Raw genomic sequence first — 23,009 nt, forward strand, 5'->3', positions numbered from 1 at the left:
GTGTACAGATTGCGGCTAGTTAGCTTCATTTTTGGTCGTAATTTGAGTATATTTACAGTTTGAATTTCGTCACGCCACTTATACAACATCTAACTATATTTTTTATAAAGCTAACAACTGTGTCCGATTTCAAGTTAATGAATATTTGTGAATTCCAGAGGAATTCTAAGAGGAGGCTAGCTAGCTCTCATTGATAGAGCTCCATCCAGCCGCAGGCTCTATCAATGAGACTCATGGACAAGCGGCGTTTATTTTCCCAATCGTTTGTTTAAATAACTCAACACATTATAATTACACACATTATAAGATTAACTAGAATCTGTGGTAAGAGAATGCTGGCGTAACAAGCTCGCTGACCGCGCTTTCACTCACATACACCGGGCATTTAGCTAGCTAGCGGGAAGAGGGGAGTTGCAGGCCCTGGAGCTCTGTCAGAGCAGCGGCGTTTGGTAGTAGTCCACCAGCCCAAACGGTGACTTTGCGCGGGTATGAGGTGCTGTGGGCTCTAGCAGCCGTGCCGGAGCTCAATCGGGCTCACAGCAAGCCGGGGTCTGTGGAGGAAGGCAGGCCAGGCGGCGAGGCAGCAACACAGGCAGCACCAGCCTCTGAAGTCCGACACACAGTCGGACAAAATTTGCAATTAGACATCAATTTTCGTAAAACGGCCCATATTTGACCTCTAAGTAGTTGATTTCTCGTATAAAAATTCTCAGAAGTGAATTTAATGGTAAAATAGCATATGAACAATGTATACATTTTCTGAGATCTGCACGACCTAGATTCAGAAGACTACCTGATCTCAGGTCAGTTGTGTAGCCTATGTAAATGTTGGGGCGTGACCGTTCTCTTAATACACCCATGGGCTGACAAAGGTTCCGGTTTTTGGGAGGTTGACGTCAACTTCCAGCTTTGTTGGGATTCACCCGTTTTCAGCGGCAGTTTCAAAATATGAAATTTTCATAGTAAAGGGGTGTCAATGGGATTTTGAGCTTATATGTATGTCCTATTTACCCACCGAACTGTCGTTATTCAACTATGACAGGGTAAAATCGGTTTTGCATTCTATCACCCCTTTAAGTTTATTGACATGCTTTTATGCAATTGAAAAATTGAAATATTTTTGACTAGTATTGCAGGTCTCTTATAGCCTGTTTGGTCCACATAAAGCCCTAAAAATGTCAGCAATAAAAATCTTTAGCCATCTTAAAATTTAGCAAAACAATGATTACATTTTTAAAAGTAGGCTACAAAAAGCTGACTCACAACAACCTGTTTCAAAACATGAATGTGCAAACTATGGTTCTGTGGGAATTTCTCCATCAGCAAATCTGCCAAAATTCTGCTTTGAGTCTTGAGTGTAGTTTGAAAAGTTTCACGTCTTTTTAGTTTGGCGCACAAATAGGCGGGCCAAAATTTATTGTGAACCTAAATTGATATTGAGTTTGTGACGTGTGATATAAAGGCTTGTGAAGGAACATAAGGGAACCTGTGATGTAGTACGCTGAGAGTTTTGTATACAAGTAGGACTTTTAAATCAATTCTAGAGGATACAGGGAGCCAATGCAGTGTAGCCAAGACTGGAGTGATGTATTCTCTCCTTTGTTTTTGTTATCGGTCTAGCAGCTGAGTTCTGGATAAGGATGAGCAGCCTCTCAACGGACTTTTTTTGGAAGTGCATTGCAATAGTGTTATCTACTTTAAATTAATTAATTTTCAGCATTTTGCTGGGCCAGGAATGGCTGGTAGGGCTGCAACTAAAGATTTTAATTATTGATCAATCTGCTGATTATTTTAGTGATTAATCGTTTTTATCTAGAAAATGTCACAATAGGAAAAAAAAAAAAGAAATCGCAATTTCCTTATGTTGGATTTATCACATTTCTTGTTTTGTAAGCCCAATAGTCCAAACCTAAAGATATTACACTTACATTGACATAAACCAAGAAAAGCTAAATAAATTTTCACATTTTATACTGGAACTGAAATTAGTGAATGTGCCCCAATGCCATTTTCCTTAAAATATGACAAACTATAATCAAAATACTTATTTTAAGTTATTTTTCTGTTGATTGAAAAATGAATCCACTAATCGTTTTAGCTGAAATAATTGTTAAATAAATAATTAACTGTATGTGATTTCCTAGCAGTCAGCCGTGCAATAGATGAAAATCTTCAGTATCTTATTTTATCACACTCGTTCAACATGTTGAAAACCTCTTCACAGAAGTCGTTGTACTTCAGGCTGAAAGAGACAAAAGTTAGAGTTAGGAGCAAGTTCCAATTTTTTTTTCTTGTGCTTTGAAACTTCATGTAGAGTACACTGGCTCAAGATAGTTTATAATTAACTGAAGTGAATAAGGCTTACTTTATCTCTTGCATGTTGTGGCTGTCCTGCATGACCTGGATGAGGGCTGGGACAGAGGCGTTAGTCAGTGAGTTGTTTCTCATTTCCAGGCTCTTCAAAGTCTTACTGGCTCTTACAGCAGCACACAAGTCCATAACGCAGGCGTCCGTCAAACCGGTCATCTCAACGCTACCGTAAAAGAGAGGTAGATTTTTGTGTAGGGCTCACTGCAATGTAGTAGTAAAAAAATAATACAAGGAATGTTTTTTGAAATCATTTTGTCAACTCACTCCAGGTCCTCCAACAGACAGCTTGGATGTGCAACAGCATCCCAAAGATGTTTAACCCCTTGGTCTCCTACTGCATTTATACCTACAATCAGGGACTTCAGTTGAGAAGTGCCACTTCTCAGCACTGAGCTCAGCTCCTTAAAGACCGACTGGGTTAACTCACATCGTTTCAAGCTGTAGGGTGAAGCAGAATATACATCAAATATATGTGAATGGTGGTACTGAAAAGTCAGACGTGTGTTAATACATGTGACTCTACCCAAGCTTTTCTATTGGACAGCCAGGTCGGCTGAGGGCTTGGCAGAGGAGCAGCGCCCCCTCCTGGCCTAAATCATTCACTGACAGGTCCAGCTCTGACAGAGAGCAGTGCTCCGACATCAAGGCCTCCATCAAATAAGGACAGCCGGCACCAGTCAACTCGTTATCAAAGATACTAAAATAATAAAAACACAAGGTCACCAACGGCAGAAAAACACAAATGTAAATATGATTTATCACACAGATTCTGGATTTATTTAGGTTAAGAGATGAGGTATTTTGAACATCCCAGACTTACTTGAGGCTCTGCAGTTTGCAAAGTGGGTGTTGAAGGGACTTGCACAAAGCCTCCACTCCTCTGTCACCAATCACATTTTGTGTCAGGTCCACTTTTCTCAGCTCCGATTGGGCAGAACACAAAGCTGTTGATAAACCCTCCATGGATGCCCCAGTCAACTCGCAGCATTGCAGCCTTTTAAATAAATAAAATAAGATTTTTTTTTTTTAAATAAAAATAGACAGCTCTAACTAAAAAAGACTTGTATTACAGTACTACCCTATATAAAGTACGTACTGGAGCTCCTGTAGTTTGCAGAGAGGACTATGCAGCACTTTCGACAGTTTTATGAATCCCTGGTCCCCGATCTGATTAGCCCTCATGTCTAACACACACAGCTGAGAGGTGGCTGAGGTCAGGACAGACACCAGATCTCCACAGATTGCCTCTGTCAGGTTGCATACTACAAGTCTTAACAAATCGAAAGCAACATATCAAGGACGTATTCATTCATTCTTTCATTGGAGAAATGCCTGTTAACATAAAGGCACATTTAAAAGAATGCATTCAGCTTTAATCTTACTTTAAAGTGTGCAGCTTGCAGTCTCTGAGTCCAGAGCAGAGAACTTTGAACTTCTCATCTCCGAGGTAGGTTTGAGAGAGATCCAGCTCCTTGGAGAATCCTCTGCTGAGAGCTGAAGCCAGATGAGAGACAGCGCCAGGACTCAAGGAACTGCCCGACAAGCTGGGGAACACAACAAAGCGATTTCACATATATCGGCATACTGTACACATTAAATGAATGATGAAGCCTAGATGTATGGATTTTTATTTTATTTTTACATTATCTTATGGGATATGCTCATAGTTGGAGCCAGCATCCCTGCTTGTTCCTCCGTCAGATTTCTTGTACGATACAGATTCAACTGCTCCATCTCACCAAGGCAAGTGACAACATAATTCAGAGCTGCACAGTCCTTAAGGCTCAGGTCTCCATAACTGATGCCTAATCGTGCAGAGGGGTTGATGATTTCTTTTACCAAGCTCTCATTTTGAGCTTGATGAAGCAGATGGAAGCAGCGGTGGTGCTCGTCTTTATAGCATCCCTTAAGTGTAGCCTCTGAGCTGCTTTTAAACCAGCATTTGAAATCCATGACCTGATTAGAATTCAGCTCCCCCAGCAGGGTCTCCAGCGGTCTGCGCTGAAGTGGCTCTGAGAGCCCTGCCAAGAAGATATCTACAAACTTTGCACTGCTTTTGTGCTTTTCCAACATCTTCGCCACAGACGTTGAGCTGTCCAAATAGAAAGACACGGCCAAGAGGAACTCCTGCATCAGATGGGAGTGGAAGGAGAAGACACGTCTATCTAACTGGTCACCATCTACTTGCAAGAAAACACTAACTGAGGTAAGAAAATGTTGAAAACCAAAGGAATCCATTTCCTCTTTGGTGCAGCTCGAATGCGGATCAAGGGAGCAATGAGACGCCATCTTGCCGAGGGCGAACACTAATTCTCTGTTGCAGGCCTTGTTCAGCGAGAGCGTCTGAACCAGGTGGACCAGGATGTCCACATACAGCTGAGTTAACGTTTCAGGAAGTTTAGCTCCGGCATCCATCAGAGACTTGTAAACAGAACAAACTGTCCAACAAAATCTTGGGGAGGTGCAAATATCATAAAAGCCTAAAGTCCTTTCCATGTGCATGTGTGCTTTGTTGGCAGCAGCCGAGTCAGTAAAGAATCCCTTAGAGTAGGCTTCTCTTTGTGGCTTCAGAAACCCCAACACCTCCACCCGGGTGCCACTCAGAAACTTCAGACATCCGGTCGGCCTGGTTGCCACCGCAAAGGCAGCTCCTTTCAGCAGCGATCCATGAAGCAAGCTGGCCACTAAACAGGACACCGTCGCTGCCTGGCTCGGGTCAGAGCAGAGGGCGGGGCGGAGGGGTCCAGGCTGTGTTTGCACCGATCCAGATCATCAAACACAAACAACACATCTTCAGGCTTCTGCAGAAGTTGGGGCATGGACTCAGAAGGGACACGAACATGATGGTGTAGCATTAATGTCTCCAAAGAAAACATCCCAGTTAAAGAATTTAACTCCCTGAACCGGAAATGGAAAACATAAGAAAAGTTTTGAAGGTGTTCTCCTTTTGCCCAGCCCACAACTAGCTTCTCCAAAACAGTGGTTTTACCTGATCCTTCAGGACCGACCAATGTCACAGCTCTGATTTCATCAGACAGAGCGGTGTGGATTGCACGATCGAGGGAGGGCAAGTCGTCTTCTACATTTCTGTCGGTTGCCTGAGCTTCAGAAGTCAGCGGGGATATGTACTTATTGTTGTTCATCACACGGACAGGCAGCTCTCCACCAAGAAGTGTTGGCATGCCGTCTGTCTTCAGGGTGTGAGTTAGCACAGTGTCTTTGTCCATTGTGTAAATCACTGCTGTGAGAACACATAAAATATAATGCAGTTATGAGGATTGGATTGTGACCACTTAAAAGCCGTCTACCAACATGCCCTACAAGGTACAGTATTGTATACAAGGCGCATTGTAATTTTCAAAACACGGAAGTGGAGCTACAGTAACCCTCTTAATACATACATGACAGTGCCCTACCTCGTACGAAGTGTGGCTGCCACGCAGTGCTGCTGGAAAACACCGTAAATGAGACAAAGTGCCGTAAAGACAAAATAAGCTGTTTTTCTTTAAACTTTGGGTTTACGCCTACACTGGTGATGCAGTATCGCTTTGCCAGAGACCTTCCTCAACAGCGCTACGACCTGCCAATTAAATCTGTGCAAAACAGGAAGTATACGCTGTTATTTCAAATATGAAATCTGTTCATCGACGGGAGTGCCGCGATAGAGTGAACGGGTTATCCTCCCAGTAATAACAACAATAATTAACAACTGTTAAGTTTAGTGGTGGAAAGTAACATTTATTCAAATATACTTTTATACTTAGTTATAGTTTAATAAGATAATGATTATAATTCTATTCTCATGATGCAGAGGGAAATATTATATTATTATATAGTCCACTGCATTTAGGCCTGACAGCTTTACTGATCCAGATACAAAATATAATCAACAAATGTATGATGTATTATTATTGATTAAGATACCCAATAGTAAAGTGGTTAAAATAAACTCCACCTTTAGCTGCAATGCACCAACAATTATAATCCAATATAATTCTCGTCTCCTTATGTTTACTTTTGGTAGGCTACTTTAATATTTTGATGCGAATATAAGCCATTTTCGACTCTTTGTACTTAAGTCCCTGATGAATTTGCTACTGAGCCATTTTATCACACCCGAGCACGAATCCCATAAAATATTCACCACACAAAAATAGCACACGTATTGAATTAGTGTATTATAAATGACCTCTTTTAAACAGTGCCTGACAATAACTTCTCTATAATATCTAAAAATACAATAGGTAAAAAATGAAATATATAATTAATATATAGGCCTATATTTGTTTACAAGCACTGGATAGCAGCAATTCACTTTTTCTCCATAAAACCACCAAGCACAAAAACAGTTTTTTTTAGTATTATCCATTACACACACACACACACACACACACACACACACACACACACACACATACACACATATATATATATACATATATATATATATATATATATATATATATATATATATATATATATATATATATATATATATATATATATATATATATATATATTTATATATATTTACATGTATATATTAATTATTATAGAATACCCCTGGCAAATAAAAAGATCTCCAAGGGTTCTTTTATCCCAAATGCAATTAATGTCGTCAACAAACTACAGTAAACTTAAGTATGAGAGTGCTGTACACCATGAATGCAATGAATGTTGTACAATTTAGAGATCTTTGTTCTGTTAATGTGATTTTTTGTTTTATCTTGTAGACATACAATTTTCCTGCCCTTTCTGGACAAGAAAGTTTATTCTACTACCCGGGAAAAAGAAACACAATTTATCATGCAGCTGAGTAGGCTTCATCTTTATTTTAAACACAGGGAGTGATAAATAATGTGACATCCAATAGGAGAATAAAAATAAACAAATACACACACACATTGGCTTGTTTGTATAGTTGGCCTATTATAGGTTACAAAGAGATTAAAGTAAAGTAAAAGTAAAGTAAAAGTTAAATGGCCACCAGCAGGCTAATGTGCTGCAGTTTTGTATGTTTTGTCATGGGTCTCGGTCTCCACTGTCTTGATGAGAACTGCGCTTCGTCTTCGCGGCCTGTAGTTGTCAACCTGGACGGCTGTTGTGGAGATGACAGTAAAAATATCACATACAAGCACACACTGCGGGCTGTCATAACAATCCTAATGCCAGTGGAAACATTTGTGTTATCTTCAGTATCTTCAAAAAGTAGCCTACTTACTTTTGGTGGGGACTGTTTGGATGTTGACAAAGGAGTCCTTTCCAAGTCTGTCAGTGAGAAAGCAGGAAATACATAAAATACATAATACAGTAATCATTGATGTACTGGCAAAGAAAAAGGTTAATAAAGAAGAACTCCACAGATTTTACACATAAAAGTCTGTTTAGTGTTCTTGGTTAACTTTGCTTTACTTCAGGGGGGCAGTAATGAGCCCATTGTGGTTTGGTGCACCACAATGATGCGAAGAAGACGTCTCACTAGAAAACTAACTTGGACAAGCCAGAAAAAGGTCATATCTTTGCTTTATCAAGAGTGCTTTCAAACAACTAGTGAGTTATGAGCAGGGGTGTTGGACTTTCTAATTTTGTGCTACGGCCCTGGTCATGAGAACTTGACACTGCTGATATCTACCAATACAACTCACCTTTCCTCCTCTCCCTCCAGCAACTTCCTGTAGGTGGAGATCTCTATGTCCAGGGCCAGCTTCACATTCATGAGCTCCTGGTACTCTCTGAGCTGCAGAGCCATGTCGTGCTTGGCCCTCTGCAGAGCCATCTCCAGGTCCCTGATGCGAGCCTTGGCATCCTGCACGACCCCCTCCCCACGCTGCTCCGCTTCGGCTACCTGGCCCTCAAGGTTGGTACGCTGAAAAGATACATTTTTATTAAAACAAATATTACATTTAAAACCAAACAATAAGTTGTAACAATTGCCTTTGACTTTAAACATATTAGGCCCTCCATAAACCTTTCACTCACCTGTGCCATTACAGCCTGGATCTCATTCTGCAGGCGGCTGATCATTCGGTTGAGCTCAGATATTTCCCCCTTTGTGCTACGCAGCTCATTGCCGTATTGGTTGGCTTCTGCAGTCATCTGGTCAAACTGGTGCCCCCATAGATCAAACAGAGGAACAAAGTAGTAATTATTAGGTTTGACAAGAGTTGTTCCTGTCAAAATAATAGGGTATTCTAGTAGATGTATGATGTTAACTGCTAAGCCCTTTTTATGTTTTATAGTTTTAAAGACAAACTTTTTTTTACGTAAACAGTGACATGTAATCATTCATATTTTAGTTCTTTACCTTGTTTTTGTGCCAGCTTTCAGCTTCTTCACGGCTGCGGGCAACAATGTCCTCATACTGAGCCTTAATCTCAGACACAATCTGATCCATATTTAGGCCACGGGAGTTGTCCATCTGCACCACCACGGAGGTCTCCTTCAGGCTCTCCTGCAGCTCATGCAGCTCCTTTTATAACAAATAAAATAACAATACATACAGCAACAGTAAGAAGACAAAATCCAGAAAACAAAACAAGCTTTTCTTATATCAGTTTTCTTATAATATACACATTTTCAGCGAATGGTTTTGTACCTCGTCATACAGAGCCTTGAGGAAGTTGAATTCATCACGGATAAGACGCACACTGTCTTCTAGTTTCATCTTGGACATGTAACCTGCGTCCACGTCCTGCAGGCAGCCAGTAAAAAAAAATAAAAAACATTCTCAATGCTTAACCCTTTGTATTTGAAAGATACTGTTACATTTAGCTTTAAAATGTGTGGCCAAGATTATTTCCTTATAACCGCAGTAATAGATAACACATTTTGTAGCCCAACACAGAAAATTATTAGTAGAGAAAATGCTTAGAAAAACGTGAATGTAATGAATTTATACCAAAGAGCTTAACCTGGCTTGAGTTGTTGTTTTTCTTTACTTCAAAGAACATACCATTCATCAGTGTTATACACACTCAAGTATCTATCATAGCCATCATGACTGCATAATGATACTGTACCTTCTTGAGCATGACAAATTCATTCTCTGCATCATTCCTGTGGATGATCTCTGTCTCATACCTGAAACACACCACATATATCATAGTACTTATGCGGATCAATTTGCAGTTGATTACCACATGCCTTAACCGTTCACAGACTTTACTAGTTGTTCAGTTTCTTTCACAACACTTTCTTACTTTTTCTTGTAGTCGTCCACATTTTTGTGCATGACATTGTTCTCCATGTCAAGTTTTTGTTTGTCATTGTTGAGAAACTCCAGCTGCCTTTGGAGGTTGGAGATGTAGGCCTTCAACATGGGTTCAACATTAGAGGAGGTGGCAGTCTGTCCCTGCAACAGCTTCCACTTGGTTTCCAGCATTTTGTTCTGCTGCTCCAGGTGTCTTACCTGTGCCACAAGGAAAAAGTACGTACCAAATCAAAAAGATTCTATCATTTTTTATAGAGATAAGTTGTTGACTTTTAAATATCTGTTCAAAAGCCAATAATGTGTCTACAGGGATTATCAGGGTTATTAAAATGATATCTGACACTCAACATCCATCAGCATGAGTTTAAGTGAAATCTCCTCTTACCTTATCAATGAATGAGACAAAACGGTTGTTGAGGGTCTTGATCTGCTCTTTCTCCTGGTTGCGAACAACTTGTAAGCTGGGGTCGATGTCTATCTTCATTGGGGTGAGCAGGCTCTTGTTGACAGTCACAGCTGTAATCGAGGCCGCCTGGCTAGCCCCGCTGCTGATCTTGGGGCTGGAGTAGGATCCCATAGACATGCTACTGAAGCCCCCTGAAGACATGCGTACTCCTTGGCGGCTGCTGCGTGTGATCCTCATACTCATGGTAGTGCTGTGTGGAGATTTCACTGCTGGTGAGGATGGAGAGGGTTGGGTGGTAGCTGTTCTCTGTCTGTGCATCTCTTTATCTTTTGGTTTCTGCTTTATAGGCAGGTCTGGGTGTGGCGTGATAGGGAAGTTGTGTGGCTCCCCAATGTGGGTAAACCAGTCTGACACATGCCACTTCTTCTCCCACCTACCCTCACTGTTAAGGATGCATTGTTTCTGTGTGTCTGTTACGCTGGAATTCAGGCCTGCTATGCTGTTTCAGATATGCTGCATTTGAGCATCCTTTAAAAGTGTTTCCTCAAGGTTGGTCAATCCAAAATTAGAAAGAAAAGAGAGGTCATCAAGAGCCAAAAAACCCATTTGTGGAATCAGAATAAGTATTTTAGCTTTATGCCCAAATGAGACTTTGTTGTAGGGCACAGTATTGTTGTGGGAGCAGTAAGGGAGTGATTTAACATGCAGGATTGTCACAAGTTTTCCATGAAAGCAAAACAATTAGCCTTCAGGGACAAATGAAGTTTAAAGCTGAAGTTGAAAAGCAAATGCCACAAAAGGTGACAATAATATGCTGTAGACAATATGGAGATTACCTAGAAAATGTGCCTAAATATTATAAAACCATGTACTGGCTTTGGGAGAGTCTTATACTAAAAACTGGGCTGTCCTTTTGGCGTCAAATTTCAAAATCTCCCTTTATTCCTTTTGAGAATGATTACCAATAATTTCCTTCCTTTAAAAAAAAAACAACTTAATAGAAAATAAGTCTCTCATACAACTAGGTGAAAATTTCTTCTGGAGGTTTGCCACTGATGCTGTGCCATCGAGGTAAGTAGGCTAACGCTTGAAGAAAAAGAGCTGCGAGAGACTGTGGGAGTGTGTCTGTCTGTGCTGTGTATATATAAAGCAATAATTAATTATTTTTTACAAATATAGTTTACACAGACGTAAATGTCTCTATTAGCTCTTTTCTTGTCAGATATGGAGATTGCTTTGTTCAACGTACAGAGGTTTGGACTTACCAAGACCTCAGATCCAGATGTCCCGTCAACTCTGGTTTACGGTTAAACATGTCTCATTGTCAAAGACATTACACGGTAAAAAAAACAAACAGTAATAATAGCAAGGGTTTGATCTTGGGTATGCATGGCTCATGTCACTGATGTGATTTTTGGGAAGCAGCCAAGAGGGAACAAGAAATTATTGGCGGCATGCAAAGTAAAGTGTTAAAATGATTCGTTGATCATACCTATGTAATTATAGCCATCTTTCTGATGCTTTGTTGAAAAAAAAAAAACAAAAACGTTATAAAAAAAAATATTTTTTTTTTTTTTTTTTTTTTTTTGTAGTTGTGTCTCAATACAACATCATAGTGATTCTGTAGGGGTGGACGTGAACAAGTAAATTAACTTTTTTTCTAAATGAAAGCAAAGATTGTTGATGTTGGTTTTTACTACATTTATGCTTACTTTTACTGTTCTATCAGAGTCAACACAACCAGGGGCGTAGCACAAAATTCTGGGCCCTGTAGAAAGGCATTTTCTATGGGCCCCTCCCCGCATCCACAGCTATTCATTCTAGCATCTTTTTGGGCCCTCCTCACATGATGGCCCTGGGTACTCAGTCCCCCCCTGAAGAGAGCCACATATTCTCCACTTCAAACCACACAACACAGGTCAGTCTTAACTGGAGCTTAAGGGACACACAAACAGGGAGTTCTGAATATCTGCGTATGACGACATTGTTGCTGTGGCGTCTGTGGTGGATCTGAGTCATGTCTTTATGGACTTGTTTGTTTTTTCAAGGGGAATGAGATGATTTAGTTTGACATGTTGTTCAAAGGAGCAGAGGGCAGGTTTATCAAGTTTGGTCAGTTGGCGTCTTCTGTGTGCGTCCACACATGTAAGTTATGTCACGATAGGGAATGTTATCGGAAAGGTGAGCAATTATGGCTTACAAGTTGCAGTGCGGAAGTAAATGGTGCTGATCTCAATTCACACCACACCATGAGACCCAGAGAGAGAGAGAGAGAGAGAGAGAGAGCTGTAATGAGCTCTATGAGGTCCTCCTGGTGGTCAAAGACAAATGGAAAACTGATGCGAGTTGCATCATCCTGTTTTATTTCAGCATCCCGGTTTAGTGCTTTAATAAGTTCACGGTACATTAGATTTATAACTACACATATTTCTATTTATCAGAAGAATCACCTATTATATGGCCTATAAATTACTGTAGAGTATATATATATTAGGGCTGTGAAATGATAAAAAAAATGTAATCGCGATTAATTGCTTTATTTCTATAGTTAATCGCAATTAATCGCATGTTTTATCACATGATTAAAATTATATTATTTTGCATTTCAGAACAGTTTTTAAGTACATATTAAAAATGAAAAGAAATGCTTACCAGTGTATCTTGATTGGGAATCAAATGAATGCAAAGAAAGTGACTTTATGAACTTGATTTTAAGATTTGTATTTGTCTATTATTTATTTATTTACTGTAAACAAAAGAAAAATGTGTGAATCTAGTCACACATTTGAATCCAGAGTCAATATAGTGTGCAGTAACTCCTAAATAATTTTGATTACTTACTGACGTCCAGTGATCACCTTGTATCACTTTGCAGCAGTTCCAGCTGCTTTCTCCGTGTCGTACAGGCTGTGTATGCGTGCGTGAAACTACTGTCCCCCTCGACGGCAATGTATAAGACGGGTCAGAACATGCCAACCGTAGTCTTTATGACCCAAGTCTGCTACGATGCTGACAGGTGTGCATTTAGTTGCCACCCATTTCGCAAGAGCAGTAGTAATGTTTTTGGATTTGGTTTCATCCACAGGTCAGCAACTAGCACTCTCCAAAATAGTGCTTTGCCTGAGCCCGCTAGGATCAACCTGAGTCACGTTATGCTTAGCTCGTAGGTGGTAGCTCAAGCTTGACGTGCTTCGGTGATATTTTAAGTCGGTGTTACACAATGTGCATGTGGCTTTTGACCCGTCCGGGAGTTTTGGAAAATAAAAAGTGCCATTAAGGATTGTGTTGCTGCTGTCTTTTTCTATCATGCCTGCAGCCTGCAGCAGCAGAGTGCGGCAAAGGGTAAAAATAGTATCCTGTTAGGCACGACACAAAGCCGAGTGAAGTGAAAGTAAATTAATAAATGGCGGCATGCGATTAAAAAAAATTCACGTGTTATGCTTGGCCCTTAATCGCATCGCGATTAACGCGTTAATGCTGACAGCCCTAATATATATATGTGTATATATATATATATGTATTTATTTGTAACATTTAGTTTTACAAAGTCAGGAAATCAATGTTTAAGTCATGCCTGATGTTGCCTTACACATAAAAGAATGATCCCAGTCACTTCCACACAGTGAGCCATACAGCTTATTATCTTGTTATTATTATATTATACCCAAAGCCCAGGTATCTGTATCAGCACTAAAAACAATCAAATCGGTGCATCCCAACTTAACCAACACGTTCTGCACCTTGCACAACTAGCTGTTTTTCACTGCCCTGTTTTGTGGCAACATTCCTCCCTGCACCTTCCCACAAGCACTGAGACTAAACTACCACTACCCTGTTGAGGTAGAGTTATGTAAAGCTCCTCACTTCTGGAAGACAAAGAGATACCAAAGATTTGACATTGCTGATACCTAGTGATCATCACAGGTAAAGAGCAAAACTGTAATTTACCTGTCACTGACAGACATGGAGGGGAGTATTTGAGAGATGGGACAGAAGCTGACCTACTTATTATATATGTATCTACAATGCAGTCTGGCCGCTGTGAAAGAGCGACTGCATGGAATTTGGGAGTGTTTCTTGTAAAACAATCATAGCTCAAAGGTTTTACTGAAAAGCCCGCTTTAAACTTTGAAGTTGACACTTTTGTGATTTACCAATGCTACCTTTGTGGTGATAATAACTACATTTTGCATTATGGGGGCTTAAATATTAGGTCTCATGACATTCTATATTTGTCTTATTTTCTAGAAATCTCATTAAAAGACCAAAACCAACAATGAATTGATCCTACTAACATGTATTGTCTGTGTGTCAAAAGCCTGATCCAGCTTATTCATTTTTAAGTAAAGTTTGCTAAATTTGTTTTAGGTAAATAGGTAGTTTTTTAAAATAAAAAAATGTAGTACATATTTATGACCTGTTTTTAATGTCTTCAGTATTCGAATATAGGCTTGGGGCACTGCAGGATGGGGTAGTCGTAAGGTGAGATAAATATTAGCCAATGCTATTAGCTACCGTATGTAAGTTTTTTGACTTCCGTTCACTGAACCTCCCCTGAAACTGTTTGGAGCCCCCCTGTGGATCGAGCCCCGCCTCCCACTTTTACTAGCTTATTATAATATGTAAATCTGTAAACTTAAAAAATTAAAAAACAACAACTAACGAGCAACGTAAGGTAACCTATTTTTGATTTAGTGTTACTGTTATCCATGTTATCGTAGTAAACAGTTGTTCAAGACGCAAAAGCAAAAGGGTTGATAGAACACTGGCGTATGCTGCATTCACGTGGCCTGCGTGAGCTCCGATTTTCAGCGTTCTATAACCGTTAACACTCGCTGACTCTCATTTAGGTTAGGCTAGATACCTGCCGTTAGAAATGACAACACATTTCATTGACGGCTGAAATCCATGTGATGTAAAAAATTGATTTAAAAATAAATTACAGCAGGACTTAACGTTTCGTTGCAGGATAATACTAAACGTCTGCAGTCTTGTGAAGCGTTGCCAGTTTACCGTTATTCTTTACACCAAGTGAAGTGGACATAGTGACGTGCCTGCCGGACCACTTCCACCAAAACACTGAGGAGGAGGAGCCGAGTTTGTCAACAACTGTGCAAGAATTGTGTGACAGGCAGCCAACTTCTTTAGCATCGACCGATTAAACTCTGAAGCTACATTAAATCATCGCTTACCTGTCCAGTAGACAGGCCGTCTCAATGCATTACAGAGGACCGAAAACACCGAGGCGATCATGGATGTGTACGATTTGTTTAGTAGTTGCAGAAAGGGCGACATTTGTAGAGTCAGGTAACCAAAGGATCAGCTGACGTTTGGTTGGTTGTTTTTTCCTGTGTGTTATGTGGTTGCAGTTGTTGTTTTCTGTTTTCATCAGTCCTATCTTACAAAACAATGGCCTTTATTTATTTTGGCCTGCTGGACGAGCTACACTCAAAGCGAACAGCATTGTTTTGCAAAGAAAAAGTGAGGTAAATACGGAAGGCAGCTAGGGTTGCTAACATTAGCTTTGATGACCCAGCTGGTAACTTAAGCTAACGTTAACGTTTGTAAATCAGCTGCTCAGTAAAATTACTATGTGCCAGTGCTGGATAACGTTACTTACCAGACGGTGGAGAATTAACGTTACTGCTGCCAGCTATACAGCTTAGCTTTGGAGTGATGTAAGTTGAAACATCTAAGTTACTGCTTTGGGACAGACTGACGTCCTGCTGATTACCAAAGTAGCAGTAATAGTCAAAACAAGTCATCCAGCCAACTCAGTCCCAAATTGCAAACATTTATTTCTCCAGCACTGCAGGATACATGATCTGTCATATCAAATGGAGACATCAGTGTCCTAATAAATGTAGATAAAAACATACTTTGTTGACATGGATCTGATGAAAGCAGTAGATGGCATAGGATACATCCAAAATCAAAGGGGTCATCAAAAAGGTGGCTTTATATACCCAATAATACTTATGTTTGTAATATGTATGCAGCTGCAAGAACAATTTTTGTCCATCTTACATGTTTCTCCGGTGTGATGCACCCATTTGATGTTCACTGAAAATGTTTGACTTTGTTAGTGGCTCAGTTTATGGCAGGTTTTGCGCATCTACCTCACTTAACCAATATTTTCTTTTTTCTCTAAGATACCTTGTTGAACAACGTGATGTGGACCTCAATGTAAGAGATAAATGGGACAGCACCCCTTTGTAAGTACAATATAGACAAGTAGTCTATTTGCTAACAAAGCACACATTTTTCCAACAACTTAAAATGTGAACGCTCTTGTTTTTCAGGTATTATGCTTGTCTCTGTGGTCATGAGGAGCTGGTCCAGTACCTGTTGGCTAGTGGTAAGGTTTGTTAAGTAATGCAACATAATAAAAGTGGTGCAACTACAATAGTGTGATGCCATGTTGAGCATTATAACACTGAAATATTCTTTGGTATAATCATATATTTTCTTCTTCTTTGCTGTGCTTTCAGGTGCCAAGTGCGAAGCCAACACGTTTGATGGCGAGAGGTGTATGTACGCCTGTCTAAATGAATCTGTTCGGCGCCTGCTCAAAGATTATAAGTGTATCAGTGTCCGCGCCATGCAGCGCGACGATTTTAACTACTTTCTGCACATGTAAGTTGGCCGTTCATGTAAATAATCTAGTTCGTCTACAGAGCAGGATACATAGCAGTTCATTCTCCTCAGCTGTTTTAGTAGTGTACAGTAAAAAGAAAATTTGAAGAATGAACTGCAAAAGCACAGTTTAGTACCTTTGCAGTTTATCTGTAAACCTGTATACCACCACCTGCATACCTCTATCTAATCTAAAATTTTAATCTAAAAGTTTGTGTTTTTGCTTTAGGTTACTGGAGCAGGGTCAACACAGTGACGTCAAGTTCCAGGTTCATGGACAAATATTTATGGCCCACCGATGTATTCTCAGTGCACGCTCCGAGTACTTCACTGATATGTTTGAGACCAAATGGAAAGGGAAGAGCTTGATCACCCTCAAACACCCACTGGTAGAGAAGAAAATATATTATGGTTGATTTATTCTGTGTTGAGGCATGTTGTCGACCTTATTAGATGGCCGTGTATAATAGACAACCATACAGCCTTATTGTGTCTATCTACATCTGTATGGATAAAACCGATTTTGATTTCAGATCAACCCTGCAGCCTTTGGAGCCATCCTGCAATATTCCTATACAGGTGAGCTGCAAATATTCAGGCTTCAACATTGTTGGTCACAGTTTTAAGACTTTGCAGGAGAATTTAGTCTGTACTTTTTTTACTGTGTCAGTAACAAATATTTATTATTCTGGATTAATTGGAAACCCAATAAAAAATATTTATTTTCATGGCATATACAAATTTTGTAACTTTTTATTTTGTACTGGAAAAATATCACCCTAAATAAATGACAAATAATCAAATCAGAAAACCAGAAATAAATTAACAGACTGGGACTGTACATTTATTTTGCATAAATTAAATTTGATTTGCCAAATAAATTATATTTTGCTTTCGATATCATGATATTATTATAAACACATAGCTTGAACTTTAACTTAATAACACAAACTTTTCATTTCTCTGAATGTTTACTTCAGGGTACCTTTAAAGGATAGGATTAGAATTTAAGTCGGTCCGTCAACAACTGTCAGGGAACACAATAAACATTGAAACAGGTTTTTCTTTCTGAAATCAATCCTCCTGTCCATACTAGTCGTTAAGAGAGCCCATCCTAACATGTTTCAACAGTCCTTGTTCTGTGAAAATGCATTATCTGTGTGGGCATCTTCCAAAGTTACAGTCTTTAAAATACTGCTTTTTGTTACTGTGCATCCACTGCAGCCCAGCAAGGAAACACTGTCTAGAAAATATAAAGATGGAATTTTGCATTGAAAAGATTGCAACTGTTTATTATACTGTGTGTGTATTCATGTCAAGAAAGTAAAAAAGAATTAACAAGGTGTGATTGTATAAGAGTCCAACTCTTTTCATCCCTTTTTTAAATTAATTTTGCAGGACGAATGGATATTGATGTAAGCCTTGTGGAAGACTGCAGACGACTTGCTAAACAGTGCAAAATGGAAGATCTAATTGAGGAGTTGGAGAATAAATGCAAACAGGTGTATGAATATGGTAAGACAGTGAGCTTGGTTCACGTTTACTGCTAATACATGTATGTGTATTACCAATGCAATATGCATTAGGGCTCCTCGATTATTGCAAAAACCACAATCACGATTCATTTGGTAAATATTGGGATTATGATTATTTATTATGATTACTCATTTGCTTTGGAAACATCTTGCATCATGACTCTTTAACAGTGGATTTTCTTTAACTTTAAATATAATTCAACTGAAAAACAAATCTTCGGGCACTGTGGGAACTTGCAAATGACATTAGGAGCACTAGGGGGAGGCAGATAACATGATTTTTTCAAAGATGATATGTTTCATGTACAGTTTCAACAAATAAGACAAAAAAAGTTATTTTTTATAAACGTTACCTACTGAACCTTTAACTGTAGCGTCTTAGTCAACTCTTGACCCTTTTATTTAGGGCTTGTATTGACTTTTTTTCCCACACAAGTGATGTCTGTCGTCTTTTTTCTTTCTTTCCTCATACTGAAGTGTCCAATAAGCCAGGAATTTGTGTGAAGGTTCTCAGCTTGGAGCCGCTCAGCTGTCAACTTCAGGAGGAGATGGCTCAGTTAGCAGACTGCGCTCTTCCCATTGAACTAAGAGTAAGGACATGGTGGCAGAAAAACACTATATCTGCTACTATATCAGTTTGGTGAGCCTATTTTGACTTTGTTTTTTCCCCTTGTTGATCCTCCACAGGTTGGATTTGGTGAACTTCCCTTTAACAGAGTCGACCGCTTCCCTACTTATCCTGACATCTGCTTCAGAGTCGATGGTTTCAACTTCTTGTGTCATAAGGTATAAACCACAGAGCTTGCACAACATTCCTCAGTCACATTACAGACCCCAACACCCTGTCACTCACTGTGTTTGTCGCCAGGCGTTTTTCTGCGGACGTAGTGATTATTTTAAAGCCTTGCTGGAGGACCACTTCAGTGAGGGAGAGCAGCTGCAGTCCCAACCCAGCACCCCAGTGATTACTTTACACAACATTTCCCATGAAATATTCATCCACGTCATGTATTACATCTACACCGATGACACACAGGTTAGTGCACAATTTCTGTCTGAGATTATTTTTTGGAATTGATTATCAGGGATGCAAATTTGTGAGAAAATTAAAAAGGACTGCTTGTTAGTCTACCAGCCGAGGAGTCATAAAAAAGACGATGAAACAGAAGCATCACCTTTCAAGGGGCCAATTTGTGGCTGACAAACTGGTTTCCTACTGTTAGGCATGAGTCTGTAAAAAAAGTGTCTCTGCATACAGGGTGTCATAAATATGCAGCTTAACTATTTCTTCTTCCTTTTTTTATTATCCTAAAATTATTTGACTATAATACTAACTCTTTGAAGAGCTCTTTTGGTTGTATTTCACATAAAAATGTAAAATTAAATACAATTTAAATGTTTTTATATTTATGCTTTTAAACATAAAGCAGCTATAATCAATAGTGTTAGATTAACAATGGCTTAAATGACTGTGTATGTATGTGATGCAACAGAGTGGAGCATTTAGCAGCTAAAGAGCCAGATATTTCCTTCATGGGTCAGGGGAGACCAAAGCAGAGCTAAAAGCCAAATTGGCAAATTACGACTTCAAATGAATACTAATGTTACTCCATGCCTGCTGGATGTATAAGTAAGCTACTGATTGCAAACATGTTTGCCATAACAACTTAAAAGGTGATAATATGTCAGTGTTGAGTTTACAGCTTGTTTCCTCAGTTATTGCTGGTTTAAAATTGCATGCCCTTTTAATAACCTTAGTTATGTGATTTCATATTGTCCCACCCTGACATGGTTGCATCCTTGACGTTTTGACATACTCAATATTTAAACTATATATTGGGTGGGAACATCCACCAAAAAAGTACAATAACATGATCATGATCTTTAAAAACATAATCAGTGATTGTGAACACAACCCCCTTAAACAACATGTTACAGCTGTCATCATCATTATCTGACAGCTGACTGGATATTTTTTTTAATGTCCAGCTAATAACAGAGATCGTGTTTGACGTGCTGTGCGTGGCTGACATGTATCTGCTGCCGGGGCTGAAGCGTCTTTGTGGGAAGGCGCTCGCGAAGACAATATGTGAGGACAACGTTATGTGCATGTGGAAGATGGCAAAGCTTTTCCGTCTCTCTCGGCTGGAGGATCACTGCACAGAGTTCATGGCCAAGACCATTGAGCGGGTGGGTGTCTATTTCTCTGTTTTGACACTTGATGAGGCTTTATTTTGGTTGGATGACAAGAGAGTGTCTGGGGTTTCGCAGCTGGTAGCTAAAGTGCACTCAACACTTCATAACGGTATGATGAATCTGAAGCTGGAACAAGCGTAACTCTCCATAAAACTACAATTTGTCATTTTTGTATGCATAAAACAAACTATTTAAGGTGTTAATTAGTGAGGCCTTGATAGTCAGATTTCTTTTCACCTTTGGACAGAGCCAGGTTAACATTTTCCCCCTTGTTTTTATGCAAAGCTAACCATGTCCCAGCTCCTGCTTCATACTTATCGATCTAACTCTTCGCAAAAAAGCAAATAAGCATATTTCCCTCCATGCTGAACTATTACTTTAAAGTGCTCCGATAAAAGCAATTAGCTTACTTGAGTACTTGACTACTTCTTGTACATCTATCATCCCCATTATACCAAAAGTCACAGTAAAGATCAGTCCTTCCAGAAAAATGCAGAGTTTTTTTGTGATTGTTGCGGGCAAAAATCCTTGATTGCGCAGCACGTTTTCTTAAAAATTGCGATGAAATATGCAGGATATTTATGCAATTTTATGTGATGAAATTGCGGGAACTTGCAAATACTGCGATTTGATGAAAAAGAGAAAAAAAAAAGTGATTCACCCTGCTTTTCGATGATATTCACGTCGCGTAATTACGTCACTTCATAACGTCACTTCATAACGTCACTTCATAACATCACTTCATAATGTCACTTCATAACGTTCCCATGGCAACGGGGGAAAATGGATGCTCTTGTGTGAAGTAAACACAACATTTTTCAAATTTCTGATAAGTTATGTTACTTTTTTGCAACGAAATTACGGGAATTATTAAATCATGCAAGCCCCGCATATTTTGCGTGGAAATCAGCAATTTATGCAGCATAAGTGCGGCGTATTTGAAAAAATGTGGCCCCCGCATAAATATGCGGACTTTGGCTGATTATGCATTGAATTATGCGATTGCATAATTGCGTTTTTCTGGAGGGACTGAAAGATAGACCTCTGAGACCATATAATAATACTTTTTGTATACTGCATAAGCTAGATCCCAGTTTTTGCAATTTAACACCTGCGAGCTGAGGTCGATGTTCTGGATTCTCTGGTCAGCCACGCTCAGTGTGTACCTGTCTAACTTGTGTGTCAGATGGTGGAGCAGGCCGAGTTCGCAGAGATCATCAAAGAGGATGCTGCGTCGTTGGAGGAGCGGCACGAGACGGACTCTGTCCCTCTGGTGGACGAAATCCGTTACCATATCGCCAGCAACGTGCAGACTTACAGCGAGATTGAGGAGGCCAATCAGAAACTGGAGGCCTTAGAGGAGCTGCTCTCCAGCATCAACATTGACTGCTAAGGGGGGTGACAGGTGGTGGCTGCAGCTGCTGTGCAGTTTGAAGTTTTTAAGATGGATGCTTTGGGAGAGGACATGGTGGTGCAAACATCTGTAGAGAGAGAATATGTCCGTCTGTATGTTTGTAGGTTTTATTTTATTTACATTATATTGTACAGAATATATATTTTCAAATGATGGTCAGATGCATATTAAGATCATGTTCTTAAATGTTTCTTCGACTGAGACATATCGAAAGATATTTGGTAGAAAGTACCAAGTTCTGCAAGATGGGCTTTGAGGAAATTATGTATGATATATTTACAACAGAATGTCTTTCAATTACACATGCATGGATTTATTTTAAGGATTATTTGTAGCTGCTATAATTTAGAGTAGCTGTTATTTAGTTTAAATATTATTAAACTATTAAACTATATAAAAAATTTAGTTTAGTTTAAAATGTACTTTGGCCTCAACAAATTCAGCACCAGCCCTCATATCAAACTCCATGTTATTTTTATGCTAAACAAAAGTCAAACAAGTGCATGCCATGCACTGGCTTGCACTTGATAACAATGGGTAAAAAGACTAATGGTACAATATGTTCACTTCATTCATCCAGAAAATATTTTTAACCTGTAAATCCTTATTTTGAGTTACAAAGAATATAGTTTTATTATGTATTTCATGTGCAAAAGCATCCAGTTTTTATTTTGGATTTGGCGGATGAACTTCACCACACTTATAATTCTTACACTTATTCTCCTGTAAAATATTCCTGCCCTTTGTTTAAACCTCAAATGGAAAAAAAACATTTCCTGCTGCCTTGTATGACAAACCTCTCTTTCCCAATGTGTGCACTAGGAAAAAAAGCTGTTACTAAACTGTTGGCATGTTAAATCCACCATCACAAGGAACGATTGATATAATGTTGAATGTTTCCGTCTCAGCCTGCTAATATAAAGATAACTGCATTTGCTTTTGGCAATTAAACGTGGGATTGCAAGCACAAGTTGTGTTTTATTTAGTGTATCTCATGAATTTTAAATTGTGGATTCACAACATTTTTGGCAACGTCAGTCTGTTGGTTGGTACAGACATTCACGCCTCTCACAGGATGATCTGCAAACCTTCAATTAAACGAAGACCAAACTGAGGTAGTTGTTTTGTATGGAGGTAGAACAGTGACAGTAAGGGACTGTACGTTATTTATTTAAGGGGCCACCGGAGGAGTTTTGGGACCTATAGCCAAAAAGACACGACCCTCCCCTCGCAAGTATAAAC

The 23,009-nt window shown here is 39.4% G+C and overlaps 3 protein-coding genes across 3 annotated transcripts; 1 reads left to right on the top strand and 2 right to left on the bottom strand.

The window, feature by feature from the left end:
• Positions 1-1,854: 1,854 nt before the first annotated feature.
• On the bottom strand, positions 1,855-5,917 carry si:ch73-233m11.2 (NACHT, LRR and PYD domains-containing protein 12). The gene is given in 10 exon segments (XM_039801877.1): positions 1,855-2,242; positions 2,366-2,533; positions 2,635-2,808; positions 2,894-3,067; positions 3,191-3,364; positions 3,467-3,640; positions 3,753-3,914; positions 4,013-5,102; positions 5,105-5,611; positions 5,772-5,917. Coding segments are annotated over 9 exon segments (2,679 nt in total). The 5' UTR covers positions 5,598-5,611; positions 5,772-5,917; the 3' UTR covers positions 1,855-2,172.
• Positions 5,918-7,170: 1,253 nt separating this feature from the next.
• LOC120559621 (keratin, type II cytoskeletal 8-like) lies at positions 7,171-10,415 on the bottom strand. The gene is made up of 9 exons (XM_039801477.1): positions 9,966-10,415; positions 9,570-9,778; positions 9,390-9,450; positions 8,966-9,061; positions 8,675-8,839; positions 8,350-8,475; positions 8,016-8,236; positions 7,592-7,638; positions 7,171-7,468 (listed from the first exon to the last, which is right to left on the bottom strand). The coding sequence occupies exons 1-9, from the start codon at positions 10,302-10,304 to the stop codon at positions 7,365-7,367; spliced, it is 1,368 nt and encodes a 455-aa protein (XP_039657411.1). The 5' UTR covers positions 10,305-10,415; the 3' UTR covers positions 7,171-7,364.
• Positions 10,416-15,045: 4,630 nt separating this feature from the next.
• abtb1 (ankyrin repeat and BTB (POZ) domain containing 1) lies at positions 15,046-22,737 on the top strand. Its single transcript, XM_039801476.1, has 12 exons — positions 15,046-15,293; positions 16,139-16,201; positions 16,289-16,344; positions 16,478-16,622; positions 16,852-17,011; positions 17,156-17,201; positions 18,021-18,137; positions 18,635-18,747; positions 18,845-18,943; positions 19,026-19,193; positions 20,147-20,347; positions 21,540-22,737. Exons 1-12 carry the CDS (start codon positions 15,238-15,240, stop codon positions 21,744-21,746), a joined length of 1,431 nt encoding a protein of 476 aa, XP_039657410.1. The 5' UTR covers positions 15,046-15,237; the 3' UTR covers positions 21,747-22,737.
• The last annotated feature ends 272 nt before the right edge of the window (positions 22,738-23,009 follow it).

This window comes from Perca fluviatilis, chromosome 5 (genome assembly GCF_010015445.1).
Source record: "Perca fluviatilis chromosome 5, GENO_Pfluv_1.0, whole genome shotgun sequence".
NCBI lineage: Eukaryota > Metazoa > Chordata > Actinopteri > Perciformes > Percidae > Perca > Perca fluviatilis.